The sequence below is a fragment of the Ictidomys tridecemlineatus genome, unplaced genomic scaffold (genome assembly GCF_052094955.1).
Source record: "Ictidomys tridecemlineatus isolate mIctTri1 unplaced genomic scaffold, mIctTri1.hap1 Scaffold_601, whole genome shotgun sequence".
In the NCBI taxonomy this organism is placed as follows: Eukaryota; Metazoa; Chordata; class Mammalia; order Rodentia; family Sciuridae; genus Ictidomys; species Ictidomys tridecemlineatus.
Window position 1 is genome coordinate 132442 of NW_027524096.1, and position 26498 is coordinate 158939.

Sequence of the window (26498 nt, forward strand, 5' to 3'; positions counted from 1 at the left end):
CGGTCCAGTGACAGTGGGAAGCAGGGTCTACACTGGCCTTTCCCTGCAGCTTCCCTCCTGAGGTCGGTTCTCACTGCACCGTGAGGGATGCACCTCCCCGACTCCCTTGTCTCCTCTTCTCATAGCTGTGACGTTTCCTCTTCTCCTCGAGATTGAAAACTGGATTTTAAACAGTTGTGTTTCCTCCCTCCCCTCCTGACCCAACTTTGTAAGCCTTAGAAGGGAGGGGAGAGCACAGAAAGGAGGCACAGATGATTCCAGAGGTTCTCAGGGGAGAGCAAGGACGTTCCTTCCAAACGCCCAGAAGACACCTTTTTCCGTCTCCCCTGCCCTAGGAGTGACCACCGGGAGCCCCAGATTCCGTCAGGCAGGCAGGCGACAGGAGCCGGGAATCTGAAGCTGCTGATGGAAGTGCTTTGAAAACACACCAACATGTCTTGATGATATAGATAAGAAAATCAGCAAAACTAGCCCTATCTCAAGGTCAAGAGAAGTCCCCACACGTCTTAACTTACATTCTTCCACTTGGGTTTTTCCTCCCAATGCCAACGCTCCTTCTGTCACTACAAACAGTCTTGCCCCCGTCTTGCCTGACTCCATTCCTGCCATAAACTCATCCTGCACGTGGATAAACAGTGCAGGCCCCTGTTTCCCAGGGCCACCTGTGCAAAAGCTGCCAGTGACTTCTCTTCCCTTAGAGCTACTCTCCTTTGCCCAGATAACCAAGTGGGAGATCCTTGGCTTGGCCTTTAGGGGCCCCACAATCCCCTCTCTCCAACTTTCTCTCCCTGGCTTTCCCTCCAGGAACAACATTCTCTGGAAAAAACAGATGAGATTCCTTGTCCACTGCCCTCCACGGGCTCCCCCTCCACGCCTGATCTCATGCTCAGGCGCTACCCTCGCACTGTCCTTCCTTGGACTCCATCTCACACTGCAGTCTCTCCAGGAGGAAGAGCGATCCCACATTTCCACATGGAAAGACCACCCGGAGAAGCTGGGGCAGTGCCCGTGCAGTGCGCATCTCGTACAGACAGCAGCCACAGGTGGAGGGCACTGGCCACTCTGGCAAGAAGGGTGAGTGAGTGAGTGACTGCAAATAGGCATTAGGACAAACACCTCGTGTCCCTCAGCATAGCCACTTGCAAACCAACAACCCACAGGCCAAGTGCAGTCTAAAGGTATGTTTTGTTTGGCCTATAGAATGTGTTTAGGATGTTGGCTACTAATTCAATTTTTTTCAAAACTGTAACTTACACAAAAATTTGAAATTATGATTTCTCTTTAAAAGATGGATAACATCTGGCAAGGTGGGGCTGGTTAGTTATTGCTGTTTGCCCCAATACTTCATCACCTGAACTTTATATTTTCCCGTGTTCTGCGGGTCAGCTGGGCAGTCCTTTTGGAGTCCACTTAGCTGATCCAGAAGGTCATGAGCACTGGGTGTTCTAGGAGGATCTTGCCCACATCTCTTGGCCATGTGCGTCTAGAGCATCGAGAGAGCAAGCACCAACACTCATGGGCTTCACACACCTCTGCTTGTGGACATCTGCTAATGTCCCATTGGCCAAAGCAAGTCCCATGGCCCACTTCAGGTTCAAGGGCTGGAGAAATGGACCCTAACTGTATGGAAAGGAATTGCAAAGTCACCTTGCAAAGGGGCAGCATTCAAGGATCAGAAGACTTGGTGAGCATTTTTGCAATCTATGATCAACCCCATGACACAGCTGGAGGTGGGTGACTGTGCTTTTCTTAGGGCAAGGGACATGCCCTCCTGATCTTCACAAACCCTGTCCCCTCTGTCACTGAATCATTCCCACCTAGCTGGCTGGTTTTATGGTGCTCTTGAGGGCACTGCAGATTAAACCCACACTGCTCTCTGGTGAGCCCAGGGAGCCCTGGCCAGCCCTCTGCAGGCTTCTGGTAACTGCCATCTTCCCCTGACACGAACTTCTCTGCAAATGGCTATAAGGTAACACCAGGGACCCAAGAGCTTGCAGACAGAGTAATCACAGACCTGCATGAAAAAGTTGAAGAGTGAGAACATTCAAATAGAAGCACACAAAATATCAAGAGGTGACCACAGAGGACAGTTGACAAGAAACAGCATGGGGCACAGGCTCTGAGCCCTGGCTGCACCTCAGAATCCCCTAGCAGCCTTAAAGTTACTGGTGGCATGAGCCACATCCTGACCAGTAAAATCAGAATCTCAGGGGCAAAGCTGAACAAAGTACCTTCCTAAAAACTTCCCAATGAGTCTGACCAACAGTGAGGTTGGGAATCCCTAGCATTGGGATATTTCTATTTCAACTCTGAAAGTGAGGGATGCTGATGCATTTTTCAGGGACTATGCAGTTTCCTGTTCTGTGACCCAAAGCTAACTTACAAAAGATTAACCCAGTCAACTGGCCACCCACCTCCCCAGATCTAGATGTTCTGCCGCCTCAGAAAATATGGGGCTCTGCTGAGGACTGTCTGTTGGTACCAGGTGCATTACCCTTAGTGCCTGCTGCCTGGAAAAGGTCTCTGAAAGACCTGGAGTCGCAAAATCTCTGGCTTCTGTAGACATGCATTAAACAAAACGGCTCACACTGGAGTCAGCCAGGACTCTGACTTATTCTCTGTTCTTCTATTTGCTAAGTTGCTGAGGCTGGCTTTGAACTTGAGATCCTCCTGCCTCAGCCTCCCCAGCCACTGCGATTTCAGGCCAGTGCCACCATGCCCAGCTGTATTTCTTGATCTCTCAAAGTATTAGTCATTTGCATGCGTCTCTTATTTAGACAAAGAAATATGAAACACACAGAGGGAGGGCATCGAGCATCTCTGGCTAAAATGATTTTCTCTCCACTGAAGGCTCTCATGGTCACAAGGAAGCCTGTCATTTTGTAGATGCTGGAACCAAGGGCAAGACTTGGAACCAAGTAACCATCTCCTCCTCCTATCATTTGTCTGCTCACTCATTCATTCACCCACTCACTCACAGAGAGGACTTAGTAGAATCCACCTGTTGGAAGGGGCCTGACTTCTGTGGGACAACAGCAGGCCAGATGGGAAGCCCAATGTTCCACCCCACACATAAGGGCCCTGTGGACTTTCTCCAGCAGGCTACTAGCCCACTGGGAAGCAAGGGAGCAGGGGATGCCATTCAGCCCAGAGTTGAATGGCAGGGCCAGCCCAGGAAATATGGGAAGCAGGACTAAAACACTCTGACCTCCTACACACTTGCATGGCCTGAAGGAAATGACCAGCGTCACTGTGTGCCAGACACTGGGATGGACCCAAGCTGCGTGGTCATCCCACAAGGTGACTGCGATTTACCAATCCCACCTTACAGAGGCTCAAGGAGGAGACCAGCCCGTGATCTGGAAACTGCTCCATCAGAACAGGGCTTCTTGCCTCTCTCTCCACCCTCTGTTTCTTATCCCTCCAAAGGACACAGCCTAAGAGCAGCTGCTTGGAAGCTCCAAGTCATCCAGAGGAGCCTGTCTGTCACAGCAAACACACAGAGCCCACCCTGGAGCTGGGTCGCGCAGGCCCAGGAAGAGCCAGGGCTGCAAACCCCATCCTGCGCTGGGACCCTTGGTTGTTTTCCTGCAGGTACAGAGTGCATAGCACTGCTCCGGAGCCAGGCCAGCAAGACCTGAAATCAGGTCTCCATGCAATCCAGCTCAGTCCCAGCGGATGGGAGGCCTCTCCTGTGGCACAGGCTTGACAGCTCCAAGTGACCCCCAACTCGCAGGGCTGCCCTCCAGCCCACGGTTTGCTTTCCGGCTTCGCAGCTCTCCAGAGCAGCCGGGGCTCTCTGGTCGCAGAGGACAGAGAAAGCACCCTGAGCAGAGGGGCTCCCTGCCCCACGTCCCCACAAGGGCCCTCGTTCGCAGCAGCCGGTGCTGGCTTTTAGCCGGTTCGTTTTCTCCCGGGGGGGCTTTTCTCTGGGGAGGCGTCTGGCACAGGGAGGGCGACCAGACGCGCTGCGATCCGGGCGCCCTGGAGCACCGGGGACGGCGTCCCTTACCCTTTGGGCGAGAGGCTCATCGTGGGCCTCCAGATGTAAGTGACTCACTCAGGCAGCTGGGCTGTTCCGGGGCATCGCGATTGCGGCGCACCAGAAAGGGATGCTCCAGCGTCGGGGCCGCGCCAGCGGACTCTGCCCCCAGCAGGCTGGCGGAAGGCCCCGGTTGCGCTGGGCTGTCCAGGTGACACAGCGGATCGGCCCGGGGGCGAAGGACCTGCTCTGGCCAGCGGAGAGAGCTCCGGAGGCCCCTTCCAGGACGCGCTGGCCGGGGCGGGGCGGGGTGGACCGCGTGCGGGGCTGCGGGGACCGCGCTGGTGGCCTGGTCAGCAGCCCTTGGCCAAGCACGCAGACTGTGCGCCCCAGCGCGACACTGTGTGTGCCCTGCTTTCGGATCAGCGGATAGGAAGGAAACCTTCCTCCAGAGCTTCTTTGCAGAATTAAATGATTTAATATATGCGCAGGGGCTGCTGCTGCTGGGCGCTGGTAAATATTGGTTCCCTCCTACACTGGTGGAGTCCCCCAGAGACGGGGTGTGGACTTTAACTCGGCCTCCTGTGGAGGATGCCCCCAGGGAAAGAGATGTGGGTCCTCCTTTCTTCTCCTGGGGCTTCCCAGTACCAGCCTGACCTGGAACTCTAGGTTGCCAGAAATGCTAAATTTTCAAGAGAAAATGGAAATGTGAATTCATTTATTTATTTATTTTGTGTACTAGGGATTGACCTCAGGGGCACTCAGCCACTGAGCCACATCCCCAGCCCTGTTTTGTATTTTATTTAGAGACAGGGTCTCACCGAGTTGCTTTGAACTTGCAATTCTCCTACCTCAACCTTCGGAGCTGCTGGGATTATAGGCATGTGCCACCAAGACCAGCGGAAATCTGAATTTTCATGATCCTGTTCCTGAGTTTTTTTTCTTCTAATGTTGGCTATGAATTTAAAATAATGATAAATCCTTCCATGCCACCAAGGGCCAGCAAGGGCAAGTGTTGCTGGATACCCGTACCAACCAAATCCCTGGTCACCTACAACAGAAGGGCGAGGCCTGGAGAGGCTGTGACTGGCTCTGTCACATGTAGGCACCTACTGTCCTTCTGGATGGTTCAGCAGGAATGTGCTAGGTCCTGATGGCTGGCAAGGTCAAGGTCAGAGAGAGAAAGATGGGCAGAATTACAGCCCCAAGGGGTAATCTATTGTGAAGTCTGTTTTATAATGAAGTGTCAGGTATGTCACATAATTTATTGAATACTGTACAGAAAATGAAAAGCAGAGTGGTTGTATGGGTATACACTCACATCATCCCACAGTCAAAAGATTGTTAGCCTGGAGTGGTGACATGCCTGTAATTCCAGCAGCTACGGAGGCCGAGGCAGGAGGATTGCAAAGTCAAGGCCAGCCAGACTCAGCAACTTAATGAGGCCCTAAGCAACTTAATGAGACCCTGTCTCAAAATTAAACATTTTTTTTTAAAAGGGCTGGGTGTATTGCTCAGTGGTTAAGCTGAGAAAAAAAATTGTTAATTCACAGCATCATTAAGTCAGGGACCCACTGTACACAAATGAGCCTGGGACATCTTGTCATGCCAGAGAGCAAGGGGACTGACCCGAGAGGACTGGTCATGTATGGAAGGATTCAGGGTCCAGCTTCACTGGCCAGAGATGACATCGTTGGAGCACCAACAAGGGCAATCATAGCCACAGGCTGAAACATGAAGTAAGCTGAACTCTGTGAGCTCCCAATGACATAAAGAGTTTAGCCAGAGGGGGCCCGGAAACCAATTCATTATTTGGAGAACTGGTAAATGAGGAGAAGACCCAACATCTACCCCAACTTTAATCTCATTTAATCAAACTATATTCGGGATACCCCCGGGTGGACAGCAGGAGGTTTCTCCTTCCTGCCGTATTCCAGGTGAGAAGTGAAGAAGAATGAAGCAGTAGAGCATGACCACGTGCAGTTCCTGCTGAGCTCAGGGGTGAGGGCCAGGGCCACCGCGACTCCTGACATCATTGGGAAGAAAAAACCACGTGCCTCTGCCTCCCCGTAGCACCTATGATGTACCCAGGCCGAAAGTGAACTTGACAAGGTCTCTACACCTAAACAATCACTGTGAAGAAGAGAGAAAGAAAAAAAGAAAGTGAGGGAGGGAGGGAAGGAGATGGAGTGAGAGAGGAAGGAAAAGTGGGAAGGAGGGAAACAGAAGAAAAGGAAGAGGGAAGCCAGGTGCAGTGGCACAGACCTGTAACCTCAGCAGCTTGGGAGGCTGAGGCAGGAGGATCGCGAGTTCAAAGCCAGCCTCAGCTACAGTAGGGCGCTAAGCAACTCCGTGAGACCCTGTCTCTAAATAAAATACAAAATAGGGCTGGGAATGTGGCTCAAGGGTCGAGTGCCCCTGAGTTCAATCCCCAGTAATAAAACAAAAAAGGCGTGAAAAATTCCTCTAGGCATGGATTTTATTATTACATGCAAGTGTGTGGAGTGGTGATCATACACACGTGATTAGCATCGCCCTCCTCTTAAACATTCACCATTTCTTAGTGTCAGGAAGCTCTAATCTCCTCTCTTCTAGTTCCTTATAAATTTGTGATACGCTGTTGTGAACCACGATCGCCCCACTGAGATCTAACTGCACTTGAAATCATTATTTTCCCCAGAATGTAGATTTGAAGAAGAGTTTTGATTCTCAAAAAGTCAGAGTACTGTTGATGCTTGGTATTCTTGTCCTAAAGTCCCTGAGCACTGAATTAGCCACGTTGACTGCTGCCCCTCGGGGTAGGTTCCTATGGGCTATGATCACATTTTCATCCATGGTCAGGCTGCAGCCCTGTTCAATGTGCACTTCTGTTTCCCTCACTTAACTCACAGCTGACAGCACTGTATCTCCTGCCCCAGTGAAGCTTACCTAGCATATTTTCCCCACAGGTAAGTCCCAGATCTTGCTCTTAGGAACACTACACAGCACTTCAGTGCTTGCTTGGGGCCACTTGAAACAGCAAAATCTCCAAGAAAAAAATGCAAATATGCAATAAAAAAATCGTGGACTCAATAGAAAAGGACACTTGTTTGTAGCAAGTGAGAACTGAAGCAAAAAGTCAGAGTACCACTTTGAATGACCTCAGCTGGGGGTGTGCATGTGAAAGGACCCAAGGCTTGGCAGTTCTGCAAATGTCTGCAAATTTCTGCAAAAGTGCTATGAGAATTGAGTACTGCGGGTATTGGGTTTGGAGTTGCACATACGTTTTAGCAGGTTGTCAAATTCACAGAATCTGGAGGAATGAGGAGTAATTGTATTTCATAGATCCAGGATTGTAGCTAGGTGAACGGACTTGCTCCAGGTAGGCCGTTTTTGAAAGAGCCATGGTGGTTTTCCAGTGATAAAGACCTTTGATGCAGTCATAAGAAGTTTGTGCAAGCTTCTCTGCCAACCCGAGAATCTTCCTTCACGGTGTGGAACAACCCCCGCCCCAGTGCTGTCTCTGGACAGCGGATGGTCCTGTAGCCATCGGGTTAGTGCTGCCCACCTGGTCCACAGGTCCCACTCAGTACCCAGATCCATCTATACCTGGTGCCTTACTCTTTCCCAGCCACTTACTTGTCTGTCAGTCTCCTGGATGTGCCTTGGGTGCTCAGAAAAGGTGTGTCAACTGACAGACACCAGGCTCTAAGCTGGACCGCTGAACTCGAAGTGAAATACAGGAGAAAGACCAAGTGTTTGGGGATGGAGGTGGAAGGATGTGTCACTCTGGGCTGGTAGGGGAAAAGTAAACAATTAAACTAGGAGGGTCTGAGGCGGGTTTAATTAAAGGATGACTTATAAAAGGACAGGGGCTCTAGAATAATCTTTAGGGCTTGCCAGGCTGATCTGGCACCCTCCTCAGCCCCCTCCCCAGGCCAAAGGGAGAGGGAGATGCAGCTGCTTCCGCCAGGAGGAGCAGGGAGGATGGAGACATGTCTGCCTTCAGAGGGGCCAGAGCAGAGTAAGAGGGCAAAGCCCTCTGTCCAGAAGGCACGGTCACTGAGAGGTATTACAGTGTCTTCAGGGGGTCCTCCTCCTCCCCTCTTCCTCTCTCGCATTTTCCGTTCTCCTTCTCTCTCTCTGTCCTGTTGCTTTTCATTGACTATTTGGAGTCCCACTCCCTCCAGAGAGGTTACAGACCCTCGCAGGCATCTGCTCTGGATCTTAGCAGAGCCTTCCTCCCCACTGCAGGGTTCTGCTGCCTCCAGCCACAGGACTGGGTGGATGTGTCACGCCCCAGCAGGAGGCGAGCAAGTGGAGCCAGGCATCCTCCATTCCCAAGAGCTGCCACCCCAGCCAACATGGCAAGAAAAGCAACCCCCCAGGAATTAAAACCTTCACCCCAGGATGCACCAGGCACCCGCAGGAGCTGGGGAAAAGGCTCAACCCTTCAAGAGGTGCCTATGGAAATGGCCAGGGTGCTGCCGACTTGTGGGATGGTGGAGGACGGCCACAGCCATGCCCCAGGTGTGGGCACCCCACCCTAACCCCCCATGCACCCACACCTTACCTGGGGGGTAGCATGGCAGCAGTTGCTGCACCAGGGAAGAAGGGAAGGCCATGTGAGGCCAGGGCACTCAGTGGGAAAGCAGGTGGCTGAGAGCCCACCTTGGGAGATGGCCTCTCCTGAGGCAAGGCTCCAGGTCCTGGCACATGCTCTGCTATCCCGATGGAACTTCCCTTTAAAATGCAAACTCAGAGCAAATTATTAAGAATTTCAAGATGGCCACTGCAGAGCCAGGGCCATTCTGAATGTGGGACCCTGTGTAGCTGTGCCAGTCCTACACCTATGAAGCCATCCCTGAGAGGAGAGGGACAAGACCAGCTGGAGATGACATCCTAGAAGGGCAGTCAGGGAATAAGACCCCACCCTCACTTTCCTCCCCATTTCTGGGTGGGTCTCTTCAATGGGAGAACCCAGATGCCAGCCAGAAGGCAAGATTGCCAGTGGAACAGAATCCACAGAGGTTAGCCTCCTGGGGCCGATGGAAGGACGAAAGAGGTGGAGAGTCTAATCCCACCCAGTCTACATCTTCGCTCCTCAATATTCACTCTTTAATATGGGTGGGAAAGAGCTACCATATCACTGGAAGCTAATGTCAGCTTGGTCATTGGTATGGTTTGAATGCTTGTGTCCCCCAGATTCATGTGTGGATCCCTAACCCCCCATATGATGGTCTTAAGAGGTGAAGCCTCAGCGACATGAGGGTAGGGCTTTCAGGAATATAATTGGTGTCCTTATAAATTTCCATTGTTTATAAGCTACCCTACCTATGGTAGTTTGTTACAGTCACACTCCCACCTGAAACAGAAAGGGAGCCACCAGCGACATCCTCTATATAAAGTAGTGGGACTGCAGGCAACAATGAAGTAACAGCAGCATGACTGCAGAAACCCTGCTTCTGTAGCTGGTCCCAGGACCTACTTGGTAATGACATCCCTTCACCTGCTCCATGATTCCCTCAGCCTTTGCTAAACAGGGATCTTTAGCTGGCAGAGTGATCCCACCTTCCTCTCCTACGGGAACTCCACTGGCAGTCCCATCTTACTTGGGTTGCTATAGTTTTTTTCCATAAACTTGTACAGTGGGACATGGAAATATAATAAGAGATGTCCAATGCACCTCCAAGACTCCAGACCTGGCTCTCCCTGCCCCACTGTAGAGCAGATCTTCCCTTGGCCATTGGGACTACTAGCATAGGCAACATAGCACCCTCCCTGTGCATGTTGTTTGGCAGCACGAGGAGCCCAGAATAGGCAGGGATATTCCACTTGCAGTGCTTTGGTACCTGGTAGAGAGAGTCTCCCTTAAGTTCCAACACTGCTTTGGTTTGGAAGAGTGTATCCCACAGGTCCATGAGTTGGAAGCTGGGTCTGCAGGGTGATGCTATGGGGAGGTCCTACGGGCCTTTAGGAAGTAGGGCCTAGGTCACTGAGGGAGCACCCCAAGGTACATTCTGGGACCTCATGCCCATCCTCTCTTTTTCTTTGCTTCCTAGCTCATGATGTCAGCAGTTTGTTCCATTGTGCACTCCAAAGCCCCAAAGTAGTGGGGGAGTCACAGGTCTAGGGATGGATCCCCCAGAACCATGAGCCCAAATAAACCTTTGGACTATTATTACCTTCTATCCCTGGCTAAAGGACCACCTTGCACATGAACCTATTTTGAGCAAGGGCCAGGGAGGCAAGGGAGTGGACGTCTGGCACCCACAGGAAGGGCCATCTTGCTACCTGGCTTGTTGAGCACCTTCTCTGTGTCAGGTGTCCCCTGGTGGTCATCCAAAACAGGTCCACTCATGAATCAGGAACGGGATGTTTCCAGAAAATTCTCCCACTCCTCCTGAGCATGCAAGTGCAGGCTGAGAGGGAGGCAGGGAGCTGGAGGAGAGGCCAAGGGAATTTTGAGCTGGTTGCTCACACAGTCTCCCTGGGCCCTTGACCAGGCCCAGGCCCAGTCTCCCACTTATTATTCTCTCTTAAAAATGAGGCACTGCTGTATATACCCAGTTATCAGCCATCAGAAATATTCCTTTCACAACAGTCCACTCAGGCTCCAGAGTCCTTGAGATCCCACAGGCAGGAGTGTAGCTTCTACTTGGGTTGACCAGCAACACAGGAAGTGCTGTACTAAGAGCATTTGCCACAGAGGAAGACGGGAGGTCTCCCTTGCAGTGCTCTACGTGGGCCTCAGCAGAAGCTCCACATCTCATCCTTGTCACTGCCACAGATACTCCCAGTGCCAGAGCTGGCTCCATGATAACAACCAGGGGCAGAGCAGCTCGCCAGTCAGTCTCATGAGCTGCCTGGCTGGAGCAGCACCCCAACCCCCAGACCCAAAGAGACCGGCCACTAGATGTATTGCCAAGCGCAGCTACTTCCCGTTCACTTTACAAGGGATATCCTGAGCTGCCCAGACCACTGGACACCTGGAAACTCACCATGCAGCTTGACCCTGAACTTAGCTGTCTCTATGACCTTCCGACTTGTACCTGTCCTACAAAGGCACCCACAGTTCCTACTATTTCCTGTTACCAGCCCATTGCCATGAATGGACCAGCATGCTATTTTGCAGGATTTCAAGATTGTCAAGGTTTCTCTGAACAAATGGACAGAACCCTGAAGCAAGACAGTGAAAATATAAGGCTGTCCCTGCAATAGAAATGTAAATTGCTTTTGACTTCTCCTCTGACAGGAATGGGAAAGAGAGCCTTTACCAGGTCAATCAAACAGTATGGTGAATGCCAAAAATCCATGTGCAGAGCTGCAAACTTCAGACTTCAAACTACAGTCCGACCACTCCAACATTACTGTAGCATTGTCTAACTTGAAGACATATATATTTTACTATATAAATATATTTTGTCATTTGTCTATGCTTAGTAACAAATTTGCATTTTTTAAATTTGATATAACAAATGCTTTGATGTAATTTCTCTTAGATTTTGCATTTTTCATTATTATTATGCTTAACCTCAAACATATTGATTCTTATATAATTGTATTAATATTATGAACAATCACATGAAATGTTGTGAATATAATTATAGGGCTTTTTTTCATTTAGTATGAGCCTTTCCATCAGTGTGGAAAACGAAGAAAATTTCTTCCCGCTGTATAATCTGGGATTTGTAGCTTAAAGTTTGTTTTTCTGTGAATAAAATGTACTCAATAAATGCTTATATAATTATATCAAAAGGGATTCTGCTGTCATGTATGACTAAAAAGAACCAATAAATTAAAAATATATTCAAAAATGCAAATAAAAAGATGAAAAAAAACCTATGGTGTTTAGAAATGAAATATTTGGGAGGTGATTAGGATTAAATAAATTCACCCCAGTGAAGTCCCCATGATTGGATACAGGTGACTTTATAAAGGGAGGGGAGTGGAGATTTCGGAGGATACCCATCCTTACACTTGTGGTTCTCGCCATGTGAAGCTCTGCCCTGGCTCGGGCTCTGCAGCAAGAAGACCATCCTCAGCTGCTGCCCTTGCCCCTGATGTAGACCTAGGAAACAAACCTCTCCTCTTTATACTCCTCCACTCTGGTGCTGTGTTATTAGCGACAGGGACTGGATTAATAGAAGGCGAATGCTCTGTTTTAATCAGATCACAGATTCATTTTTTATGGGCACATTCAAGTATAAAGTGACCACTTTACTGCTCAGGGCCTGGGAGTTGCAGAGGAAGGTAACGTCATTTATATACTTTATATGAATTTACATAAGCAGCAAAGGTTCAGTATGGTACATGATAATGTCTTTTCCCTTGGTAAGAGCTTCAAACAGCAAACTCAACAGCAGCAATTAATGTATCCTTCAGAAGACACTCTGTAGTCAATTAACTCATGACATTTGACTATTCAGCATATTATTAATCCAAATTTAATATTCACCTCAAAACCAGTTTGCCATTATCAAATCCACTAAAATGTCCCACTGAAACAATTTTCCAAGGTGAAAAAAATACAAAGATTCAAGCTGGGGACATGTTGGCTTCTTAAGAGGGATTTTAAGATTGTAGATCTTTGTCTCTTCCCAGCAGCTCTCTGAATATGACCCCAGTTTCCTCATGTTAAAATAAGGGCCTTGCATAGTCTGGCTGGCTCTGCAGGTCTAAGGCTCCCGTGTCCAGGATCTGCCTATTTTTAGCCCAAGGCATCTTAGGGATGAGGCCAGAATTCCAAATGAGGTTCAAATTTGAACACCACTAGTGGCCCAGGTACACAGTCTCAGAAAAAGACTCCAAAATGACTTAAAATTAACACATCATACCAAACTTTTGTTTTATAAGTGAGAAAACTTAATTAAAGAGAAATTTCATGTTTTCTTCTGATTAACCTACTTATCTTTCAAAATTCAGTTCTGAGCTGGAGGTACACAGCTCAGTGGCAGAATGGGTGCCTAGTCAATGGGAGGTCCTGGGTTCCATGCCCAGCACTGCAGAGAGGAAGAAGAGGAAGAGGAAGAGGGAAGGAAGAGGAGGACAGGGGGGGAAAGAGAGAGGACCTGAGAGGAGAGACTGATTTAATTTAGCCATTCACCCAGAAGATACAGCTGACCACTCCCTACTGTCATCAACATCAAATATTCACTGTGTGTCAGTTATCTGCCAGTCCCTGTTCTAAGCACTTAGGATTCATGGTGCACAGTGGAGACGAAAATCCTTGCTCTCAAGTGGCTTATATTCTAGGTGGCGGGGAGGGCCGGAGGCACTGCACTGTAAATGTAATAAGCAAATCCTGCTGTATGTGGCAGGGAGCCAGGACTAGAAGGAGACAGAAAAGGACCATGGGGATCAGGAACACCAAGAGTGGGAATGGCTGAGTTTGTGAGTGACTTATTTAGTTAGTTAGTTAGTTTTGAGTTTGAGATTTTTACCTAGTCTGATAGCTTCATAAAGAGGTGAAAATTGATTAAAAAAAAAAACTTATAGGAGATGGGGAAACGAGCCAGGGAGTATCTAGAAGAAGAAGAACGGCAGGGTCCCACCCTGTGAACATTCTCCACCAGTTCAGGTCACAGTGAGCAGGCTCTTGAGAGCTAAGGCTAGGGAAGCTGGTCACACAGAGCCCTCGGGGCCACCACAGAGGCTTCTACACTCCAGGGTTTGAGTAGAGCAGTGACATGATCCAACTTCTTCCCTGCAGGCCCACCTGCTCTGGTTGCTGTGTGGGGAGTAGAACATGGTGGACAGGAAGAGAAGCTCTGAAAGCCGGTGGGGGCTGTTGCAGCCCCTCAGGTAAGAGGCCAGGACTGCTTGGACCTAGGGCGGTAGCGGAGGTCGGCTCTGTCCTGAAAACACAACAGGGTGAGCTAAGAGATGAGATGACACTAATGGGAAACATGAGTAAAGTGTTTCCTTGAGTTTTGTGAGCAAACAAATCAAACCCGAGGACAGGGCTGTGGGAACTCCTGATTTATACCTGTCTGAAGTATAAGTGACAACCTACCACTTGAAACTGGCAATTTGAAGGGGGCGGGGTGTGGTCAGAGTCTTGTGATTCTGAGCTCTCAACTTGTAGTATCTGACACTATTTCCAGATAGAATTGGAGGACATTCAACTGCTGGTGTTCACTGCAGAACTGGTTGGTGTGTGGGGCTTCTCCCACATCTGATGTCTGAAGTACTGAGCGTCTGCATAAGAGGTAGTTGGTACTGAAAACCAGAGTGGGAAAGTGTTTTCCCACACTGTGTAACACATTGCTGCAAACTTTGCAACTTTAAACAATACACCCTTATTCTCTCACACTTTCCATGGGCCAGGAGTCTTTAGCTAGGTCCTCTGTTAAAAGTTTCACAAGGCTGCAACTAAGGTGCCAGGCTGTGTTTTCATGTGGAGGCCCCAGTGAGGAAAATGTGCTTCCAAGCTCATTCAGGTTGCAGACAGCTGGTTTATTTGTGGTTGTAGGATAAGGGATCTAGCTGTTAGCTTGGAGCACCCCGCCATTCCCAGGGGTCACTCACAGTTCTTTGATGTCAACTCCTTCAACACTTCCACCCTCTTCATCAAGCTGTAAGGAAAGTCTTCAATGTAACATAAAGCAATCATAGGTGACACCGTATCACCTTTGCTTTATTCTATTAGTTATAAGCAAGTCTCTGGATCTGCACACTTAAGTGCCTGAACACCAGGAAGTGGGACACGCAGGATCACAGTGACCTGTATCATTAGATGTGTTTGTGCCCCTCATCTCAATAATTCTGTCTCCTGTTAGCTCTGGCATAGCATGGCTAGTGTGACAAAAGAACTTCATTTTCTTTTTAAATTTTTTTTTTTTTTGGTTGTTGACAGACCTTTATTTTATTTATTTTTTATGCAGTGCTTAGAATCAAACCCTGTGCCTCACACATGCTGGGCAAGAGCGCTTCCACTGGGCCCCAGCCCCAGCCCTAAGAACTTCATTTTCAATTTAAAGAAATCTAATGATCAATTTAATTTAAAAACCCATAGTAAACTCAGTTTCAGGAAAAAAAATTTTGTGTAAGTAAATGAGACTTCTTTTTCAACTGTAAATTTTATAAAATTAGATACAGATCACATATCTCCACTGAAAACTCAGTGTTTAAAAAGTATGCTTGATGTTAATTGTAAAGATATACATCAAGTTTCAAAGACAATACAAAAACCAGAAATCTCTTAAATAATTTCCAAACTGATGTTGAAATGATAAGATATATTATTAAAAACAATTTTATCTGCTTGTACTTATTTTTAAAGAAACGAGTTACCAGAGGATTTTAAGTTGCACACGTGGTTCAAATTCTATTGCTGAGCAAAAATAAAGAGGTGCTGAGCTTACACTTGGCAAGACACCAATAATAGTGTCTAATAGTGCAAGGAAACATCTGATTAATGATAGATGAGACACTGTGGAGGGCTCAGAGGGGTGCAGACGGGCTCTCCAAGCGCTGGGAAGGTCTCTGGAGAAGGCCGACCTGTTGCTGACACACCCAGCAGGAAGCCCCTCCCAAGCCGCTGCTCCGCCGGCTCTTCCCTCTTTGCCCGCTGTGAACGCGGCGTTGCTTGACCCTCGCGCAGCGCCGTAGGCCGCGGTGCACGCCGGGCGGCCGCGATGGCGGACGTGTCGGAGAGGACGCTGCAGGTGTCGGTGCTGGTGGCTTTCGCCTCCGGAGTGCTCCTCGGCTGGCAGGCGAACCGGCTAAGGAGGCGCTACCTGGACTGGAGGAAGCGGAGGCTGCAGGACAAGCTGGCGACGACGCAGAAGAAGCTGGACCTGGCCTGAAGCAGCAGGTACGGTGGGGCCGGGCGCACCGCGGGGTGGGCGAGGGGGCGCGGGGCGCCGCGGCGCTTTCCTCCCAGGGACCCCACTCCCTAGGAGCCGGCGTCCGACCCAAACGCTCCGCACCCGCGACCTCCCCGCGCCAAACCCCGCTCCAGCCCGCGCTAAACCCCGCGCGAAACCCCGCTCCAGCCCGCGCTGCGCCCGGCCGGGCCATCCACGGAACCTCACGACAGACCGCGTCCCCCGCCCTGACGGCCCCCAGCCGCAGGGTCTGCAGTCCAGGGCCGCGCTGGAGCTGCCCTACCCACGCCCGCTCCGCGCTTTCCGGGGTCCCTGTCCCTGGAGCCACCGCTCTTGGGGCCCAAGTCTCAGGAAAAGTCCTACTGTGTCAGGACTGCAGGACCTGGAGGGCGAGCAGGGACGTTAACTAGAGGACACACAAGTGATGTCAGCATGAAAGTTAACTTCAAAGATAAACCAGTGGCAAAGGAGATGAACGCTCCCAAAGACTGTGAAAATGGCCACTCTCAGTCTTGGAGGAGGCGTGGCCGGCCTGGCACCTAGACTCGCTGCTCCAGGGTGTCAGGTTCAGCTTTCTGGAAAGCACTTCGAGGAGGTGTAGCCCATGTGCATGCACCCAGGCTGGGTAGTGGAGTTCCAGAAACCTGCCCTATGTAATAATGAAACGTTGGGACAGAGATTGAAAGATAGTAAAAGTACTGGTCTCATTGTTGCTTAATAGAAAAAATGATACACTTTAATGAGAAGTAATAGGGGAATGAATAACTTTTGATGGGATATAATAATACTATTACTAAACTTTTGTTAAATGTTAATGTGTTAGGGAAAATATTTGTGATCAAATGGCTAGTTAACAAAAACAAAACGGAATAAAAGGTATCTTAATGACGTTTTTCTATATATAGTACATGAAAAAGATATAAAAGAAAACATGCTGAAATGGTATCTCTGTGGTGGATTGCTGGGAGTAGTGTTTTTTCTCATTTTTAAGTACACCGAATGCCTATGCCTTTTTTTTTTTTCCAGTACTGAGATTGAACCCAGGTGTGCCCTATCACTGAGCCACATCCCAACTCTTTTATTATTTATTTGTTTTTGTGGTACTGGGGATAAGTCTGGGGCCTTGTGCATGCTAGGCATGTAAATGCTCCACCACTGAGCCACATCCCTAGCCCTTTTTATTTTTTATTGTGACACAGAGTCTGGCTAAAGTGTTGAGGCTGGCCTTGAACTTGTGATCCTCCTGCCTTAGCCTCCATAGTAGCTGGGATTATAGATGTGTGCCATTTCATCCCAGGTCTATTACCTTTCAAGAAAAAAAAAGTAAATAGCAATTAATAGGTTCATTTTTTTTAAAGATTCTTTATCAGCTTGCTAATTTTATTTTGTAAAAAGGATCTATTGCCAAGATTTTTACTCTAAATAAAATTATTTTATATCAGTTTAAAATAAGCCAGGCACGGTGATGGTGAATTCAAAGCCAGCCTCAACAAAAATGAGGTGCTGTACAACTCAGTGAGACTGTCTCTAAATAAAATACAAAATAGGGCTGGGGTCATGTGCCCCTGAGTTCAATCCCTGGTACCTAAAAAGAATTAAAAAAAATAAATTTTAAAATGTACCAAAGAATTTGGCACATAAATATTTAAGTGACTTTGTATTGGAATCACAGTGGTACAGCAAAAGCAAAATTCTCTCCTGGTAGAAATGAAAAATAAAACTTGATGGAGTATTGACTTACTGGTAACTTACTGTGGTTCTGCACTTAATTTTAAATTTAGTGGGACATTAAGAGAACCAGGAAATTTTTCAAAAGTAAACTATAAAAGCAGTTAGTAAAGCAATAATAAAAGATGATTACAAAATTATTCAACTTGGGGACAAATTGATTCAGGAACCATTTGATACCTTGAATATCTGGAAAGGATGTTTTAATAGTATTAGCTCATTCTTTCTTGTATCCACAAAAGAGACCTGAAAAGAAAGTGGACTGGGCTGGGGATGTGGCTCAAGCGCTAACATGCTCACCTGGCATGCGCTGGGGGTGCTGGGTTCGATCCTCAGCACCACATAAAAATAAAATAAAGATGTTGTGTCCACCGAAAAGTAAAAAATAAATATTAAAATTTTTTTTTCTCTCTCTCTCAAAAAAAAAAAAGAAAGTGGAATAAATTTCCAGCATGGTATCCATGGGACAAGGAATCAGCTTCCTATTTGGGTCACTGAGTGTATGAATTTTGCAAATAACTCAGGTGGATGCCAAATAATAAGGACAGAGGAGAGAAGCTAGTGGAATTTACTTTTTTATCTACTTTATCTTTTCCACATAATCTGCAGAAAAGAAACCAAAGAAAGGTGTGCCTTTTTGGAGGGGTACATTGACAAAGATGCAAGTAGTCTTTAGTAACACAGGAAGTCAGGACAAAGTCATGTAACATTCGATGCAATGAATACTATTTGGTAATAAGGAATAAACTTATGATACAACAGTGTGGAAGCATAACATTACATGGTTCATGTAGACAAGAGTTCATACTGTACAAGTTCATTTATATAAAAGTTCAAGAGCAGGCAAAATTTAGGGTGGAAAAAAATCAAGTCAAGTTTGTCTCAGGAGGAATGGGATGGAATTTACTAGAAAGGACATTGGAGTTCTTCTATGAGGTTTCAGTTATAAACACACACGTTTGTCAAAATGCAGCAGATATACCTTTTAGGTTTGTGCATGTCTGTATGTTTTACATCAAATATTCAGCTCTCTTAGTGGTACCTATAGCACATTATTTAGGGGGCAGTGTATTGGTGACTGCGGTTGACTTCAAAATGCATAAAAATAAAGTGGGTTGATGAATAGATAGACCAAATAAGTAGGGTAAAATGTGAACAGTAGAATCGAGGTAGTGGCATATAGATATTTGCTATAAAATTCTTTCCACTTTATCGTATGCCTAAAAGTGTTTATTTCATAAGGGGAGAAAAGTAAATTTTTATTTCCTAAGAAAATAGACATAACTGAAATGTAAGAATCATAACTTAATATGATGTTTTAAACTGTCTCCGTTTGCCGTAGGTTGATAGTCTGCTTTCTGAGAGCCGATTGAAAGAAGCTCTAGAACCTAATAAAAGTCAAGATATTTACCAAAGGTAAAGTATGCTCAATTATTGGGTTTTCTCGGGACTATACTTATATCTCAATGAGTTGGATTTAAGGCACAGAAGTTGTTTGAGACTTTCTTGCCCTCTTTCCCTTCCTTTCTTACTTTTTCATTTTATTTATCTATGTTTCACCCAAAAGACAAAATAATAATGGTAGATAATATTGAGGTGACAGTGAATAAGATTTTCTAAAATGTACTTTTTAAATATTTCCTATCATTATCTATATCTACCTGGTCTTAATTTGAAATCATAAGATCAAATAAAGAATAGTAAATATTAAAAAGAAGCACCCTTCATTTATTTTATACCCTGTATGTGCCGGGCATTATAGTCTGTACTCCTCAAACTTTTTCTTAAATTTTTTCAGTAATACCATAATGTACTTATTAACATAAATAAGAAAATCAAGGCTCACAGCAGTTAGTTAATGCATCTAGCATTACTTGGCTTTAAGACACTAAAGTTGGGAGCCTATGAAAATGTTTTAAGGTGGCTAAGAAATGCAGAATTCCTTGAAGCAAGGGAGAGCACTTGAGAATCTCAGAGGTGCAGGGTTTAGTCCATTACAACCAAATGGAAGGATTGCAGGGTGATGTCATGAAGGTCTAGAAGGAACCAGCTACACCTAGTGGTTGTGGGCTTGTTGCTATTGTGCAGCAACTAATATCTGCTCAGAATGAACTGTGGTGGCTCACGCAGAATTACCCTAGGCCCTTGGCTCATGTAGCCCAGAAATGATCAGAAATCTTGCTAGAAGCAATTTGTCTTTGCTTGGGATAATGACCTTTAATTTTCTTGAAAAGATACTGTGTTCTCTATATGAGTAAGTAATTTCTGGTTTTAATCCCTGGGAAATTTTAACATTAAATAGATATAACGAACTAAACTGAACTAGACTGCTAACATTTTTGCATTAATTTCAGAACATCATTAAGTAAATCTGCATATTTGGGGGTATTTGAAGAGTTTATAGCATTCAGAAGAACATGAGAAGGGGCACCAGGAGATAAATAGTAAATACTTAAGTAATAAGACCATGGGGAGGAAAAGAAAAGAGCATGAGATTCATTCTATTAACTTAAATTATTTATTAGAAGTATTTGGAAAAGTGTTACTTAAGCCAGGAATTCAAAGTGCCTCAAGGCAAAGTAAAATATAAATAATTTTTAAAATGTCAAATGGAATTTAATTTACCAATATTGGCAGGATTGATTGTTTAAGGAATTATTTCAAATTAAGTTAATTAATAATAGTGAAGAAAACAATAAAGGTAATCGTGCTTGCTTTGCTAGATTTAAAAACAAAATAATATATATAGACTATATTTGAAGCCTTGGGGAAAGCTAAGCTTTGAATTTTCTTTTAAAAAATATTAAGCGTTGGGGCTGGGGATGTGACTCAAGCGTTAGCGTGCTCGCCTGGCATGCGCCGTGCACTGGGTTCGATCCTCAGCACCACATAAAAATAAAATAAAGATGTTGTGTCCACCAAAAACTAAAAAATAAATATTAAAAATTCATTCTCTCTCTCAAAATAAAAAATATTAAGTGTTTATGGGGAGAAGAGATTGAACCCAGGCCCCTTTGCCACATGGTTACATCCCTCGTCCTTTTTATTTTTTTCTTCTGTGACAAGGTCTTGTTAAGTTGCCCTGGCTGGCCTCAGACTTTCAATCCTCCTCCTCAGCCTCTAGAGTTGCTGGGATTGTAGATGTGTGACACTCCGCCTGGCAATAATAAGTATTTTTAAGCCATAGTTAGCTTGTGAATAAAATGATCCCTTCACAGTCCTTTAAAAATTCACACTGATGTTTGCAAGTCTGAAAATGTCATTTTGCCCTTATGTTTGATTAATAGTTAGCTGGTTATAGAATTTAAAATATTTGCTACTAAAACTTTTGAAGGCATTATTGAGTTTTCTTTGCATGCAGTGATGCTGGTAAGTCCAATTATGGTTCCTTAATAATTAGCCTGTTGACTTTTCAGCCTTGGTGTTTTGAAATTTTAGCAGAATATATTTTGGCATTGTTTTTATCTGTTTAGCACCAGGTGGATAGTTTCACTTTGAAAACTCATATATTTCTCATGAGCTCTGGGAAATTTTATTTTACTAAAGATCCCTTCTTTACTTCCATTTATCTATTTTTTTCTGAAACATCTTTGAGTCGGGTATTGAATATCTTGGATAGATTGTCTAGGTTTCTAAACCTCTCATGAATACTTTTGTTGCTTGTCTTTTTCTTACGCCTGGGACATTCTCTTGACTTTTTTTTTTTCCCTCCTAAATGGAATTGTAATTGAGGATTGGGTAACAAATACTGACAGTATTTTGTGTAGCAGCCACAATTAAGTCCATCAGACATTCCAAATAAAACACTAACAAAATTTTTATAAATTCTATGAATGTTTTATTTTACTGATCACCTTGTTCATTTACTAGTGTTTTTTCTTGTTTTCAATCTTTTTTTTTTTTTTTTTTTTTATAGTATCATATTCCTGCTTTCAGATTTTCTCCTTCCATGCTTAGGTTTGTTTTTAAGTTTTCTTCTGTTCTTTGAATTGTCTTTGCTTCTTTGGTGCTCGGATTCCTATTTATTTATTTATTAATTTTACATTTTATCCTTATGTTACTGGTTTTCTTTATTTAGTCTGGTGGCCCTTTGCTATTCATTTTTGTTTGAGAATGTGAGCCTGGGTTGGTTATTCTAGAGCCCTTTCTCGGGTTCTTCCACTGTGGCATATCTTGGTGTCTTTCCTGTTAGCACCATATGCTGAATGCAAATCAAGTTTTTTGCAGGTGGACAGGGCTCATCATGGGGTCAGGAACCAGCCATTAGTCTGAGGAGCCTTCAGTGCAGGAATAGGTGTGCTGGAAAGTTCTTTAGTAATTATGATTCTCCCCAAATCATTTATTATTATTATTATTATTATTATTATTATTATTATTATTATTATTATATTTTAAGAAGAATCTTCTGGTTCAGTGGGAAAACAGAAGGTGAGATAAGAGAAGAGAGCTAACAGGCTGGGGATTTCTGTAAATAAACTTTAAAAAGTTACTACCTTTATTATAAAAGAGCCTTAACTAAATGTAAACTTAATGAGAATCTTTGCTGTTTCCCCGAGTAATACAAAGACCCCTGATGGCTTTAAGATTGATTTCCCTAAACGTGCACCCATGTGCATCCTAGACAGACCTTCATGATCCTGGAGTGCTCTGCCGGGGTCCCTTGTGCTTGTGTGACACTTGATAAGAGTGTCACTTGATAAAAGAACATGCTTCTGTTTTTTCCATGAAGTAGAAATTTGTTGCCCTCTCTTGCTGGCCCATGATCCTTTCCCATTCTTTGCTGTTTGGGGTTATTACCTTCGAAAACACTTTAGTCATTTTTTGTTCGGTTTCAGGAGGCAGTGAAGATGGGTGTGTGCTTAGTTTTTATCCTGAACCAGGAATCTTAAGTATCTGGGCTGTTTGAGGATTTGATAATTTTATAGATATGAAGGAGATAATTGTAATTATTTTCTTGGATTGTGTATTATAAAAGAATCATTTTGCACTCTGGCTCTCAAGTGAGATTTCTGAGTTCCTTCATTCAACAGGCCATCTGTCAAAATAAGCAGCTTTACTAAGTCTCATCTGACAAAACTCTGCTGCTGGATTCTCCCGGGTGGGTCAGTGGCTCCTGATGTCCCAAGACCAGCGGTTGGTGACATTCTGTCTCTTCTGCCAGCCTCAGCTTGTTGATGATGTCTGTCCTAAGAATTGCAAAGTCCTTAGGGGGCAGTATTTAAGAGCAGGAAGGGGAGGGGGTTTCTTAATGCCTTGCTGTAGAGGCTGGGGGCAGGGGGCATCCTGAGCATGCTCTTTTATGTTCTCTTGGCCAGCCCAGGTGTCCCCCCACCACCTGCAGTGGAGGCTGAGAACAGAGGTGCCAACAGAGGGCAGGTTACAGGATAGAGGAAGCCAGAGGAGGGTTTGGGGCAAGCACTTGGCAGGGTCAACCAGTTTCACGTTGCCATTTCTCTTTTTCTGCCCATTTCACAAAGGACTTTTGACTCCTACCCCTTTTCCCTTTTATGTTACTTTATGTCATTTCACTCACATCTGTAAGAGAAAAACAGCTCCAATAACACAGAAGTCACTTTTCAGAGAGTGAGAGAACAGCAAAGGCTCCGAATACTAAAAAAAGATTTGATTTTTGAAAACTACTCTGGGTGCCACGGCACACACGTGTGATCTCAGTGTCTTAGGATGCTGAGGCAGGAGGATCATGAGTTCAGAGGCAGCCTGAGCAACTTAGTGAGTCTCCAAGCAACTCAGGGACACCCTGTCTCTAAATAAAATGCAGAAAAGGGCTGGGGATGTGGCTCTGTGGTTCAGTGCTCCTGGATTCAATCCTTAGTATCAAGAAAAAGAAGGAAAACTCCCCTATCATCAGTTGTAACTCATTTTTGGTCATTTTTTGTATCTCTTCTCTGGGTGTCTGAGACTTCAACTGAGATATATGAGCTGTCTCTGTAGCCCAAAGCATTGCACCTGTCCCGAGAGCCTGTTCAAAAGGGGTGTGCAGTGGCAGTGGCAGGAAGAGGCAGCCACTGCCACTAGTTCGAGTGCCCACCTGCCCTCCCTGCTGCCCTCCCAGGGACCCACTGTGGTTCTTTTTAGAACCTTATTTTCTCTGCCTGGAGTCGGGCTTGTTGGGAGACTTACACAGCTGTGGTGGGGGTCAGTTATGTCTCATGTCCAGTTCCTTGGCCTTGGGAACTGTAGAGCTGGGGAGGCGTCTTAGAACCCAGAGCCCCTCCTCATTTTAGACTCAGGAGACTGAGGCCCCAGGTCCCTGACATTTCTGAGCCTGGTTTTCCTGCCCAGGGCCTTGGAGCGCTCCTTGGATCATCTAAAGCAATGGGTACAAAGGTTTTTACATGTGGATTTTTAAACATTATTTTTAACAGTAGCCAATGGCCTTGCCTGCTTAGTGATTGAAGGATTTTTTTAAATAGCTTTCTAATTGTGACAACAGAAAAATCATTATATTTTCTTTCTTTTTTGAAATTTAGATGTATCCAGTTAAAACAGGGAATAGATGAGAATAAAAATGTTCTTCAAAAGCTAAGAAAAGTAAGTATTATGTGAATCATATTAGAAAAAAAACTTTTTCTATAAATATTTTCACTAAGAGGAATGAATTGGAGTCAGTAAGTTCCTGGGTTTGCATTAGAAATAAAGCCCAACCCAGAGCTGCTGAGTGGGGGCATGGTCTCCCAGGTGTGCTTCAGAGCAGAAGAGAACCTCCAGCCCTGCTGAGCTCTTCAGCATTAAGGACCCAGAAACCAGACACTGCCTTTCAAATGTGTGCATTGTATAACTTAGATGAGGGGCAGTTTGGAGCCATTTTGATTTTAATCCCACTGTGGGTAGAGTCTAGCCCTCGGTGAGTGGAAGGAAGTCTCGTCTCGGTGGTGGCTCTCACAGCAATGACTGCCAGATTGGAGGAGCCAGCTGTACCCCTGGCCATCCCTTCAGGAGTTTTTTTTTTTTCCTATGGGCCTGAGTTTCATCTACGTGTCTAGGGCTAGAGGCTCATGGAGCAAGTGGAAGTCACATGAAAGTGTCCCCTGCCTGGGTCTGAATCCTTGTTACTGCATCTGAGTGTCTCTTCTGCATTTCTGCAGTGACACAGAACTTTTCAACGCAGGAGGCAGGCTCGCCCCGAGTTTGAAAACCTAGTTAACCCATTTCACAGATGGGAAAACAGCCTTCAAAGGTGAAGAAACAATGTCTCTGTCAGTAAGCGGCAGAACCTGGGACCAGCCCTCTCCTTTCTGACTCTGGAGCCAATATCCTGTCAGACCCTGTCCCCTACTTGACTCTAGAGTGTCTGCAGTGCTCAGCAAGAAACAAAACGAAAACAAAACCATGTGGTTTTGTGTTTTCATTTGGCTTGCATTCCAACTCAATTACTAAACTACATTTCTTGTAACTCTGATGTATTTCCCTAAGGTAAGTATAATCTCACACTAGTCTTTATTTTGTCCTACAGCAGTTACTGTGGCTTTTATTGTTATTTTTTTAAGATGAATGTAATTTGGAAACTAAAATTCATTTTTCAATGAAATATTCTCTCCTAGGCGGATGAGTCTGCACCTGTCGGGAAGTATAATCAGAGAAAGGAGGAGGAGCAGAATTTTCTGGACAAGCTCACTCAACAGCTGCAGGCGCTTGCTGTGACCACAAGCAGAGAACATAGAACTGAGTATGCTATCTTCTTGCCTTCATTCCTTTCTTTCAGATATTATGTTGCTATCATTTTTACATTTGATTCTGAAATAAATATATGCTATAACAGCATAGATATGAAGAAATGACCACAATGGTCTGAATAATGAGCAGTTATTGTACATGATAGGACACGTCAAATCCCAAGAGAGATGTAAAGATGTGCACGTCCTAGTCTTTGCCCTCAGATTACTCAAGATGTAGTTGGGAAAGCAAAACAGAGGTGCGAGAAGCTACGCAAACAAGTGTTAAATAACTAGGATGACGCCCTGAGTGTCAGTGATGATGGGTAAGGAAAATGGCTTCAAGTGTCTACTGACAGGGTCCCCTTTCTTATAAATGTTTTTTAAAAATTTGAAGTAAACACATAATTGTTTTTCTGCTGGAGAGAATGTTAATAATCTCTCTTACAAATTACAAAAGACTTGTAGGTATAAACAAACCCAATTTGTAGGGAGCAACAAAATATCAATTATTTAGACCCTTCAAATGCTGTTCCCCAGCTTTTTACACTGTGGGAAAAATGCTAAGAATATTGACTCGAAGATTCTAGAATTTTCACTGAATTCTAGCATTAAGAATGTCAGAATAGCTGATATTTTACTTAACTTTTCCACCACAAACAACTAGAAAATCTGTGCAAATAAAAACTCACTGCAGGCAGACATCGTTCTAAACACTTTACGGATTGTCACTCACCTGATCCTCATGACAACCTTAGGAGTCAGATTCTGTTGTTATCTCAACTTTATTTATGAGAAAGGGAGAGCTTACAAGAAGGTCACCCACAGAAGAGAGAGAGCCAGAATCAAAACCCCCACTTGTGTTTCAAGCACTGTGTGAGAGCGCTCAAGCAGCGTGTCCTGAATGGGGGACCCAGGCCGTGGGTGGGGTGCTCTTGTAGCACAGGCCTCGCTCATATCGACCGGCTCCTTGTCCACCCTCAGTCCTTCAGGTCACGTGTGCTCAGCACGGTTGTGGGAACCATTAGTTGTACTTTCCTTTCATTGCTTTTTTTTTTGGCCAGCTCCAAAAATGGAACAGTTCTTCAAGGTACAGAGGTTCTGCTCCAACTGGGTTTGTATTCGCATGTTTTTTCAAGAGATCTCCTCATACAAATGCTTTTTGTAGAACTGATGTGCTTACTGACAAAGAGGAAGATCAGGATGATGACAAAATGGAAGAAAGTGGTGGAGAGGAAGAAGAATCAGAAGAGGAAGAGGAACAAGAAAATGAATCTCCTAAACAAACAAGTAGAAAATACATTG

General features: G+C 45.4%; 1 protein-coding gene across 1 annotated transcript; it reads left to right on the forward strand.

The window, feature by feature from the left end:
* Positions 1 to 15544: 15544 nt before the first annotated feature.
* LOC144374177 (mitoregulin) lies at positions 15545 to 26449 on the forward strand. The gene is made up of 3 exons (XM_078037107.1): positions 15545 to 15779; positions 18863 to 18936; positions 26362 to 26449. The coding sequence occupies exon 1, from the start codon at positions 15601 to 15603 to the stop codon at positions 15769 to 15771; it is 171 nt and encodes a 56-aa protein (XP_077893233.1). The 5' UTR covers positions 15545 to 15600; the 3' UTR covers positions 15772 to 15779; positions 18863 to 18936; positions 26362 to 26449.
* Positions 26450 to 26498: the final 49 nt, after the last annotated feature.

Bases quoted from the DNA above. Each gene is read 5' to 3' on its own strand.
- LOC144374177 (XM_078037107.1), top strand. From the start codon at position 15,601: ATGGCGGACGTGTCGGAGAGGACGCTGCAGGTGTCGGTGCTGGTGGCT.